We start from the raw sequence: 12,561 nt of genomic DNA, 5'->3' as shown, positions 1-12,561 counted from the left end.
AACAAACAAACAAGAGGCTAATAGGCCTTAACGGTCACCTGAGTACCATAGCCCATCAGTGAGTACCATAAAATTTTAGTAGAGGACTTCCTGGTTAACATATTTATGAAATCAATTTTTTTGTTTATTTACAGATGTGTTTTTAAGAATTACTTGCGTTATCACTATATGGCCATATTGACCCCTTTCCCACGGCCTGAACCCCTGACCCAGGGGTCAGGAATTTAATAACTTATGGAGATGTTCATGGACATTATTACCATGCTTTCAGTTTTTCCACATGTTTGGGAGTAAAGAAGATTTTCTAAGATTTAAAATATTTTTACTAAATGGCCAAATTGGCACCACCCTGGAACCTGAACCCCTATCCCAGGGGCCACGAATTTCACAATTTTGGCAGAAGGCTTCATTGGTATTATAATTATGCATTCAGGCACGCATTTTCCTCACATGTGTGGGAGAAGAGAAGAAGATTTCTTAAAGAACTATATATGATAAGAGTTAAATTTGGCCCCCATAATTCTCTATTTTTTAACTGTTTCGGGTACAATAAAATGTTAACTTATTTTTTAGAAGAGTTGATATTTAATATATTTTTCATCTATTTATATGATTTTTTTGCACTTACTGGCAGTATATTTCTATCATTCAATCAAAATCAGCCAAAAATTGACATTTTTCTTATTTATTTACGAATGGGAAATATAGAGCGCATGCTTGAACAAGGAAACTTTTTTTGTCACTTATTAGTCTTGGCTAGATACATCTCTGATTAAAATATTTTGTTTGTTCAAGCATACGCTCAATGTTTCGGTGCTCACAGCAACATATCAAATACAAGAGCGTGAAGGATCTAATTTTAATTAGATTGTTTTTCGCTAAAATTGCAAAAATGGCGGGAAAAGGTTGTCTTTACGATGTCATATTTCTAAATTGTGGGCATTTGAACCAAAATGAATATTATGTAAACACATCACATACATGTCTGTACTAAGAAAACAAAGAATTATAGTAAAATGATGATGTTCATTTTAGGGGGCCATTTTAGGCCCACATCATATATAGTCCTTTTGCTTTTTTGCACATTTTGTTATCTGTGATAACAATAGGCCTTGTAGTTTTTGTAAAGAAGTTAAAAATGTAAAATTGTTATAACCCATAACGAAGAAGATTTTTTAAATTTAGCTTTTTATCACATTTTGCCCCAGCTGTGATAACAATAGGCCTTATAGTTTTTGTAAAGAAGTTAAAAATGGAAAATTGTTATAACGCACAACGCACGACACACACTGCACGACGCGCGACGACGTACAAAGACCAATTTCAATTGATTACCTGAGTGACACAGGTGATTACGGCATGAACATTTCTTTAAAACGCCTGAAAAAGCGACGTCAGCTAACCTCACGGAACAGCGCGCTATCATAAAATTGTGTCGACTGTGGTAAAACACCGAAAGATAGAGGAAACAGGAAAACCATCGACATAGTTCGAATATACTTATCCACAAGTGGTACAAATGATATTTTGATTGAGTATGCGTTTGCACCGTCTGGTGAATGCGGCATATTACTCTCAGGCAGACCCAGGACCACGACGTCGTTATTTAATTTCTCAACGTCAGATTGGGCCGTGCGGCCTGTATAGGCAATGTATATATAATGATAATTCCGATATAAGAATGTACAATGCTCCGATTTTTAATCTCCGAAAGGGGCAAATAAGGAGTGAATGAATGCGACCGGTCGCTCTGGAATATTATCGACTTTACTAGCTAGTTTACCTTTCCTGTCGGCTGTGGAGTTTTATTTTCCATATCTACATTCCTCTTAAGTGAGTATTATTGATTTGGCTGGTGCTAACATTGATATTTAAGTGTAATGGGGCAACATAAACACAAAAAAAGGAAAAGAAAAAGTAAAACTTCCGACAGTAGTGAGAATGGCGAGAATGGCGGCAGTGAGCAATGTTCACAGGTGCCCGATCAGGAAAGCCATGACTCGTCTATGTTAAGCAGCATCATCAGTGTGGCCAGCAACGTTCTTTACGGGACACCGATACTTACTAAACCAAATGTAGCCAATAAAACGGATCACCTGGGACCCACCACCTCGACACCAAAGACTCAAGCGGCTACAAAACCTAGTGGGGATATTATTTCTCAGTTAAATGAACAGAATGATAAACTCGATAAGATTATGCAAAAGTTAGTTAAATTAGACCAAATCGATCATATTGAAGAAAAACTGGAAAAAGTGAATGCGACTGTTGCAAAGTTCAATAACAGGATCAGTGATGTTGAAAGAAAGCTAACGGAAAACTCGGCGGCGGTGAGTGCAATCTCAGCGAGAGTTGAAAAGCTAGAAGAACAGGGGGTGAACACCGATCACGAGAGAGACCTGAAGAGACACGAGAAAACAATAGAGTCGCTATGTAAAAGTCTAGACAGTATGAGACGGGATTATAGAGCTCTCGAAGCATCGATTACCGATTTACAGTGTCGTTCAATGAAGATGAACCTCATTTTTACTGGCATCGGAGGGGAGACCAAGGATGAGGATACGGAAGATAAGCTTCGCGCCTTTCTGTATTATGAGCTAGGCATCGACGAGCATATTCAATTCGGAAACGTCCACCGGTTTGGCAGATACGTCCGCGGTCAAGATAGACCGATTGTTGCCCGATTTCTCTACCAAAAAGACTTAATCGCTGTCAGGAGTAGGTCGCACAGGTTGCGCAATACGGGCTACGGAATCCGAGAACAGTATCCCACCTCTATTGAGAGGCGTCGGAGGGAGCTATACCCCGCGATGCGGTACCATAGGAGCCGTGGCGACAATGTGAAGATGGTTCGAGATACGCTTTACGTCAACGGTCAGCGTTACGACCCCGAGACAGAGCCTACAGAGGATCCAACGTATTTTGGAAGTCACGTTGTGCCTGCGCCACCGATCGGTAATATGGACAAGGGTACACCTGAAGATCAACCCATGGAAGGCGAGGACCAGTTAATCGCGCAAGGTAGTACTGACGCGCCGACACCCACCCAGAGCTAGGGGGACGCTGAGGATAGACCACCGCTCCGAATCGTGTCATGGAACGTGAACAGAGGTCTGGAAAAGAAGTTAGGTGAACATGAGTTTTGTAAACTTCTTTCTTCGTATGACATTGTATTTTTATCAGAGTGTTGGGTAAACAGTGAGTCTACTTTAGACCTGTCTCATCTTACTCAAGGTTATGCGTCCTTTATGTACCCACGTACCAGAGGCAAAGGGGGTGGAATGGTAATTCTGGTAAGAGACGAACTACTACCTCACTTTTCAGTTTGTAAATATGTTGGTGACAGTATGGTATGGGTAAAATTGTCAGGTATATATAAAAATGACGTTTATATTTGTTTTGTTTACATTGCACATGAAAACAGTGTATTCTATACTACTTATGATATTGACCTTTTTGACACTCTATTATGCGATATTGCGAAGTACAGTGATATGGGTGTTATCATATTAGCTGGAGATTTTAATAGTCGTGTGGGTGAATCAAAAGATTATGTTGAATATGATATTTTGGCTAACAATTTGTTAAATAACATGCCTGCATTTTTGTCATATGATAAGGATTATACTTGTTCACGTAGATCGGAAGACAAACATGTCAATAATTTTGGTCGTAAATTACTCGAATTATGTCGAGCCTCTGGTCTTAGAATATGTAATGGCAGGGTTTCCGGGGACACGCGGGGCAAATATACATTTTTTAACCATTTAGGTTCGAGTGTCATAGATTATGTTTTAGTTGGTAAGGATGATTTTGATGCCATCGAGAGTTTTACTGTTAAAGATTTTAATGAATGGTCAGACCACGCTCCAGTTGAAGTGTGTATTCATAATGTTAAAAACTACCAACGCTATGACAATCATAACATTTTCTGTAGTAATGTAACGGCAGGCAGTGTGTACAGATGGAATGAGGAAGCTTTTGAGTCCATAAAATCTATCTTACACAGTAAAGTGTCTGATTTTTACAGTCTTTTTGAAAAAATGGACTGTGGGATCCTTAGTATAGATCAGGTTGTAAATAATTTCACTAGTATATTAAACAGTGTTTTTATGCCTTTTTGTAGTGTATCCAACTTTTTAGGTGGATCGTCTATTGACATTAAGTCTTCCAGTAGTAATAAGCCATGGTTCGATGACAAGTGTAAAGAACTCCGTAAAGTTTATAAAAGCTCCTTACGTATTTTTAATTGGGAAAGGTCTGTTCAAAATCGTATCACTTTATGTGAAAACAAACGTGTCTACAAAAAGCATGTACTTAGAACTAGAAATAGGTTTGTCAGACACGAAGGTAATAAACTCAACTATTTAAGAAAGCACAACCCAAAACAGTTTTACAAGATTTTCAAGAAAAGAAAAACAATTAAAAGCTCTTTAGATTTAGATGCTTTTTATCAATATTTTAAGAGTGTTTGTAATGTAGATGAAAATATTGTAGACATTGAAAGTCCATTTTTTGAGCAGAGGAGTACTGATACTGTTTTTAGTGAATTAGATAAAGCCATAGATGAGGAGGAATTACTTTCAGTATTAAAAAAATTAAAATGTGGTAAAGCTGCCGGAACAGATCACCTGTTAAATGAATATTTTGTTAAATTTAAAGAGTTTTTTTTACCAGTTTTAGTTAGACTTTTTAATAAAATTTTGGATGCAGGTACTTTCCCAAGGAGCTGGTCTATAGGTGTAATAATTCCACTTCTTAAAAAAGGTAACACCAATGATGTTAACAATTACAGGGGAATAACTCTTGTTAGTAATCTGGCAAAAATATTTACCACAGTGTTGAACTATAGATTACTTCGCTGGTCTGACGACAATGGTATCATAAGCGATGCGCAGTTTGGGTTTAAGCCAGGTCATAGTACCACAGATGCTATTTTTGCACTTACTAGTTTAGTATCTTTATATTTGAAAAAGAAAAAGAAATTATATTGTTGTTTTGTTGATTACAGAAAAGCGTTTGATAGTGTGAATAGAAACAAGTTATTATACAAACTTGCTACAAATGGAGTCACGGGAAAGTTGTTAAGTATTATTAAGCATATTTATTGTGAGTTAAAATCATGTGTCAGATATAAGTCTGAACTGTCAAATTATTTTTCGTCAACAACTGGACTTATGCAAGGAGAGGCTTTGTCGCCTTTTCTTTTTTCATTATATATTAATGATTTTGAAATGGATCTTATCCGAAGTTGTTGTGAACCTGTTGACTTCAGAGACCTTTCGCTTTTTCTTTTAATGTATGCTGATGATACTGTGTTAATAGCTAATTCAAGGGAGAGTCTACAGGGTATGTTGAATCAATTGTATCAATTTAGTAATGATTGGAATATTGGTGTGAACACAGATAAAACTAAAATAGTTGTTTTTCGACATGCGGGTAGAATGTGTAAAAATGATTTTTGGACCTATGACCAAAAGCATGTTGAGGTTGTTAATTGTTTCAATTATTTAGGAATCAATTTGAATTTTAATGGGAATTTTAATGTTACACAGAAAACAATTGCAATGCAGGGTAGGAAATGTATGTTTGGTATTCTAAAACTATGTAATGAAACTTATTTAAATATTGAGACTAAATTAAGCATTTTTGACACCTATGTATCTAGCGTTCTTAACTATGGCTCCGAGATATGGGGTTTTCACTCTGGTGATGAAATAGAACGAGTTCACACAAATTTTTGTAAAAGAATTTTGAAAGTTAAAAAATGTACGTCAAACTTTATGGTTTATTCAGAGTTAGGTCGTCTACCTATGAGTATTATACGTAAATTGCGTATCATTAAGTATTGGTTGAAATTGATTAAAACAGAAAATTGTATATTACGCAATGTATATGAGGAAATGGTCTCACAGCTGATACCAAATACATGGTGTTTTAATGTCAGAGAATTATTAGTATCTCTGGGTATGCATGAGGTCTGGCTTTCACAAAATGTGGCTAACACTAATGTTTTCTTAAAAATTGTAAAGCAGAGATTGTCTGATTTTTTTATTCAGGAAAGAGACGCATTTTTTGAGTCATCCTCTAAATGTTTATTGTACAAGTATCTGCCTGACACTTTTTCGTTACAATTTTATTTGAGTAAAAATATTCCGGAAAACCTTGTTGTCCTTTTAACAAAATATAGACTGTCATCGCATATGCTTTTGGTAGAGCAAGGCCGATATAATGGAACTGTCAGATCGATGCGTATCTGTAAATATTGTAATTTAGGTGAAGTCGAGGATGAATTCCATTTCATACTTATCTGTCCATTTTATAAAAGTCTACGGGTATTGTATTTAAAAAAATATTACTGGTCTCGTCCTTCAATGTTTAAGTTAGTTCAACTCCTTGCCATTCATAATCGCAAACAATTGTGCCATCTCGCAATGTTTCTGCGTGAGGCAGGTAAAAAACGGGATGTCGGATAACTAGTACATCCAACTGATGTATTATTACTATCACTATTATTATTAATATTACTATTATTATCATTATTATAATCATTTGATTTATTGATTTATAGGGTCTCTCCTCCTATGAATGTACATGTATGAATAATATTTTTTTTGAATATTGTTTAACGTCAATAGCGAACTGTTTGATTTTGATTGGATAGAGTGTAGCATTATATATTTATAATTATGTACATATGTTTCAACAGCTTATAATTCATTTGAATTTAGCCAATAAACAATACAGCAACTTTGATTGAATTAATTACGCTAATTAAATTGACGTCCGAGTTAATAATGGAAAATTAAAACCCCCCGTACGACATAACAATGGGGTTTTACATGCATATCAAACTTTCTAAAAAGCTTACCGCCAGGTTTAATAGGCAAACGTTTGGTAGCAATGTCTGTGGCATTCTCAATCGTCTTAGCAAAGATCTGTAAAAACACACGATAATTCCCAATTATATGTCTTATATACTAGCCATTAAAAAGTGTTTTTTATAATATACATTAAAATACTTTGATAATAAATTAAATTGTCATAAGTTTCAAAACTAATAAATTTTTTAAAAATGAAATTGTTAGAAAAATATCCACCTGGAATGTATACACCTTTTCTGCCTCCACTAAAATGGTTGCTTCACTCTCTGTACTGTTATAAGAGTTTGTCTGTATAATAAGCGAATTTAAAAGTTACGGTAGCTTAATTAAACTTGACATGAATTAATAAAAGCATTTGGTAGACAAAATAGTTTACATCGCTCCTGAACTGCTACTAGGGTATGTAGTGGAGGGACAAAGATAGAAAAGTAGCTTATTTTTCGAGTTAAATGGACCGGCATACCTAACGGCTGGAAGTTATTTTTTCTTAAAGATATCATCCTCTCCGAAGCATTTGTGCCTGGTTATAGAGTTTTCTGAAGTCAAATATTTTGTTAAATGGGAAAAAAGATTTGAGCATTTTTTCATCTTCTTTTACTTTGTTGTCAACTATTCTTGCTCTTCGTTATTCAAAATCTAAAGTAAAATATTTTTCTAACGTAATTATCTTATTTTTGTCCGATGCAAGTGTACATTTTTGATATTTGTCAAACTAACATCGATCAGCTCAAATGGTTATTTACGCAATAGTGTTACATGTCTAGTTAGATAAAACCATCTTTAGTTATATAGATGAAAAACATCGTATCCATAGACATTGAGACAACTACACTAATGATTCATATACGTTAAGACAATATTCACAGTGCGATGACACATCTATAAAGATGATTATTTTTAGATTCGTAAATTGACATAGTGATAGGACGTATTTTCCTTAATTGCACACTCCTCTTTGAACAGTTCTGTCAAATTTTAGAGGTTTTTCATGAAATCAGTTTTAATAGAATTAATGTGACGAAAATCGCATATTTTGTATTTTATATTGCCCGAATTTCTTAAATCAAATTAAATCAATTCAACTTGTATTCATGATTGTTTCACGAAATAGCTGAAGATTTTTAAGAAAAGAGAATGACTATATTTTATCGAAAAAAATGATACACGTAAAAAAAATCAATTTGATACATTGATTTTGATTTGTTTCATTATTATGATGTTCTCTTTAAACATTCAGAATATTTGCTAGCATTGATTTGTTGCTTAATCATGATTAACAAATATGAGAAAGGGAATCTAAGTTGCAGAAGGTTTTTCTTATTAATAATAAATCACGTTCCAGTGAGAAAAAACTTAGTTTTTTTGTGTTTTTTTAAAGAACTTCCAATGTTTATTTATTGATTCCTTATAAACAATTATATAATATCATATCAGAAATTAGCATAAGGTGAAAACAGATTTAGAATATATATCAGGTTTTTATAAATTAAAAATGTACACTGTATATGTATATGAGTTAATCAAAAAAAGGAAAAAAATCAACATGTTGAAAAAAAACCGTATACGATATATATCAAGTTTTTTTTTAAATAAAGATACTACATGTACACCGTACGTACATTTATACATGTATGTGTTAAACAGAAAAATGTGAATAAAAATCCTTGCATTGATAATTTACATGCGATTTTTTTTGGCCCACACACAACAAAGGGTTTCACTATCATCAGTCAAAGTCTGTGTCCATGTTAGAAACCCTTGTATACAACAGAGGGACTGTCTCCCTCGGAGGGTGGGCGTAAATAAACATATATATACATACATAATAAATATAAGCATAAATACATATTTAAAGGATAAATGCATATTCATAGTAATAATGCAAAATTTTGAAAAAGTTTCTTTTCTTTCATTTGATGTAAAAAAGATAGAACTGAACAATATGATAAAGTATTCTCTTTAATACACATTCTTAACGATTGACTTGTTTCTTCTAAGTTTTCAACTCTACAGAACATTTTATATTTGTAAATTCTGAATGCAATAAATGAGAGGAAGATATTATAAAGCTTTGTTGTTTTGTTATCATCAACAAAAAAACCAACAATGACATTTTTCCAAACAATAGTAAAACTTAAGCATTGGCTTACCATATGCCAAACATGTTTTACATTTACACAATCAAAAATTAGATGCTGTGCATTTTCTATCTCGGTTCTACATATTTTGCATTTGTTATTTACCCCTTTATTCCACTTACTAATTAACAGATTATTACTTAGTAAATTGTCTAGAAGTTTATAATTAAATTCCGCAATACTTTTATCTTTGACATTTTTAATTTTGTTGGAATATATTGATTTCCAAACTTCCTTATCTGGGATTTGGAAATCCCTACCAAGCTTTCCTTGTGAAATTGGACTTTGAAATTTGAGCTTTACAAGCTTCGAATAAAAACATTTAGTTTTGTATTCTTCGTCATTCTGTTGCATTTTGATATAGGGGATTTTAGAAAAATCATACATGAATTCAAATTTCTTAAACACTTTTTGTATTATTTTATACTCGCAGATCCAATTGCTTTTTTTGTTTAACCTATCAAATATATCTCTTGTACTTTTTGATTTACCGTTTTCTTTAAAGATGTCTTTAACATACAGTATTCCGCTTTTAATCCATTCATCAAAACATATCGTTTTACCTTTAAAAGTAAATGAAGTATTCGACCAAATTGGTTGTAATAAAAACGATTCGGTATTTATTGATCTGTCATTATTTTGCTTAAAGTCTTTACATAGATTAAAACAGGTAAAAACTTGCTTATAAAATTCTGGAAAGTTTTTTAGTATACCATAATTTTCAGTCGATATTTCTGTTGTGTTCATTAAATAGTTTATATTGATATTCAGCGCTTTACAGAGACTATCTATATATTTTTTTACAACATGATTTGTTGTAAGTAGGCGGGCAATCCACGTTGCCTTTATAGCCTTTAATTTAGAGTCTATGTCGGTAATGCCTATACCCCCATCCATAATATCACCTATCATCGTATTTCGTTTGATTCTGTCTGTTTTATTCCATATGAAATTGTATATTAATCTATTTATATCATTCACATAATTTCTTTCGGGAAGTTCTAAAATACTTGAAACATATATAAGTTTAGGTAAGGCAAGAGAATTAACTACAGTAACTTTGCCGAATAATGTTAATTTTCTCTTTTTCCATGATTCAAACAAAATTTCAATATCGTGGTAAATCTTCATCCAGTTTTTATTATAACACTCGATTTTGTCGTGTCCTACAAAAATACCTAAGCATTTTACAGCCTGTTTAGCTACTTTAATACCTTCTAGATTTTCGAACTGGTCTTTTAAATTTCCTAACAATATGCATTCCGTTTTTGATAGGTTTATCTTAGATCCAGCTGCAAAATTTATCTATGGTGTCAATAGCATGTTTCATGGATTCTATATCTCCTAAAGTAATCGTCATATCGTCCGCGTGCTGTACATTTTTTATTTCATCTTGTAAATTTTTCGAGGTAAATCGTGTATTAAATTATTTTCTTTAATTTTACTTGATAAAATTTCCGCAACAAATAAATATAATATAGCAGAAATCAGACACCCTTGTCTTATACCTCTATTCATTGCGCATGTTTTTGAAATCCATCTATTATTTTTTAAACGGAAAACGGGGGTTTTATAAAGGATTTTTATCCATTTTATAAAATCTGGTCCAAATTAAATTTTTTCAAAGTTTTGAAAAGAAAATTCCATTCAACTGAGTTGAAAGCTTTTTCAAAGTCTAGGAATAGTAATATACCGTTTTGATTATTATTTTCACAATATTCGAAAATATCAAGTATAATCCTTGCGTTGCTTCCAATATATCTTCCTTTTATATATGCTGTTTGTTCATTTCCTATATAGTTATCAATAACTTTTTGCAGACGGCGAGCAAATATAAAGGCAATTATTTTGTAATCAGTATTAGTGAGACTAATCGGTCTATAGTTTGTAAGCTGTGACCGTTCTCCTTTTTTGTGAATTAAAGATAATACGGCAAGTCGTTGTGAAAATGTCATTTCGTCTAAACTGAATATTTCTTTAAGCATATTATGAAAGAGTATTGATATTTTATCCCAGAAACATTGATAGAATTCAACTGGTAATCCGTCTAACCCTGATGATTTATTATGTTTCATGTTCATTACGGTATCTATACACTCTTCTAAGTTTGGAAATTGATCACATGTATTTTTTACATTTTCAGGTAAACGCATGATATTACTATTTTGTAAGTAGTTTTCAATATCAGAACTACTTATATTTTTACTACGATAGAGTTCTTCATAAAAGCTACACATTTCACCTCATATGTCATCATCAGTATTAAGGGTTTTATTATTTTTATTCTTTAGTTCATAAATAGTATTCTGTGTTTGGTGCTTTTTTTCCATGCCTAAAAAGAATTTCGTGTTTTTCTCCCCTTCATTTATCCATTTTGCGCGAGATCTAATTTGAGCGCCTTTTGCTCTTCTATCGTAATATGTTTTACGGTGCTACCGTTATGGCGAGCGCAGCAAGAATTACACATACCTTGCATCATTGGCAACGTATAGTTTTATTTAGGTATCAACGAACGTCAAAGAATTTTTGAGAGAGTATTGCTCTACAATAAGTATGTCAAATGTACTAATTTTAATGGTTATGATACATACAGCGCAACCCCTTCCCAGCGAGAGAGAGAGAGAGAGAGAGAGAGAGAGAGAGAGAGAGAGTCCGGTATCTGTTTGTAGGTGTGTAATTTTCCACTTTTAAATTTAATGGTCTGACTATATGCAATATCTACATAATTTTTTTAACTTTATTTTTTCATTTTATTCCTTTTTATTTATTTCAAAATGTCCTATTGTTTATTTCCTCCCTACTCATGCATGCACAATTAGCTTAAAAATGGATCGTTATGACAGTAAAGTATGACTCTTGCTAATATATATATATATATATATATATATATATATATATATATATATATATATATATATATATATATATAAAAAAAAAATCTATATTAAAAAATAAATAAAAACATATCATCCGTCAATGAGGCAGGTATCGCAGTCTATTCTGGAATAGCTAGTACACGCATTACAGATGTTTGATCCACCTCTAAATTTATCGCGGGAAATAAAGCGCGAGTGCACTGTGACGTCATTCATGTCTTTGTTCGTCTTTGTTTACGTTTCTCGACTCAATACGGAGGTATGGGAGCATGTAACAAATCTTTTGAGTCTCGCCATAGCATATGCGGTACTTAAAACGTGTCTTCAAACTTTAAGTCACTGTAAATTACGAGTTAAAATTCGGCCATTTTTGGCATAGCACCACGGGTGAAAACATTAGAGAGCATTTTGGGACGTAGACAAAAATTTTGCTTGATGAACTGTAGGTTTAGCTCGTTCTTTTTCCCGCGCACACTGGTTCGTATAGCCTTATGATCTGACATTCTCGTTCCGTTAGAATGTGTACCGGGGATTTTACGAACTGAGATATTTTTAGCTTTTAAATATAAATATTTGCTTAGAAAAATGAAATCTATTCTACTCTTTGGTGTGTCAGTAGCATCGCACCATGTAAAACCGTCTGTGTCATTCAGCTTATCCTTC

General features: G+C 33.1%; 1 protein-coding gene across 1 annotated transcript in view; it reads right to left on the bottom strand.

The window, feature by feature from the left end:
• LOC128183325 (phosphatidylinositol phosphatase PTPRQ-like) overlaps window positions 1–12,561 on the bottom strand; it is a 97,344-nt gene that overhangs the window by 7,896 nt on the left and 76,887 nt on the right. Inside the window, exons 40-41 of the mRNA XM_052852286.1 lie at window positions 7,101–7,172; window positions 6,872–6,938 (exon numbers count right to left, since the gene is read on the bottom strand). Of these exons, the coding sequence (XP_052708246.1) occupies window positions 6,872–6,938; window positions 7,101–7,172 (139 nt within the window). The remainder of the gene's footprint in view (window positions 1–6,871; window positions 6,939–7,100; window positions 7,173–12,561) is intronic.

This window comes from Crassostrea angulata, chromosome 5 (genome assembly GCF_025612915.1).
Source record: "Crassostrea angulata isolate pt1a10 chromosome 5, ASM2561291v2, whole genome shotgun sequence".
Lineage (NCBI taxonomy): Eukaryota > Metazoa > Mollusca > Bivalvia > Ostreida > Ostreidae > Magallana > Magallana angulata.
The sequence above is the reverse complement of the archived record's forward strand: the minus strand, read 5'-3'. Positions and strand labels throughout refer to the sequence as shown.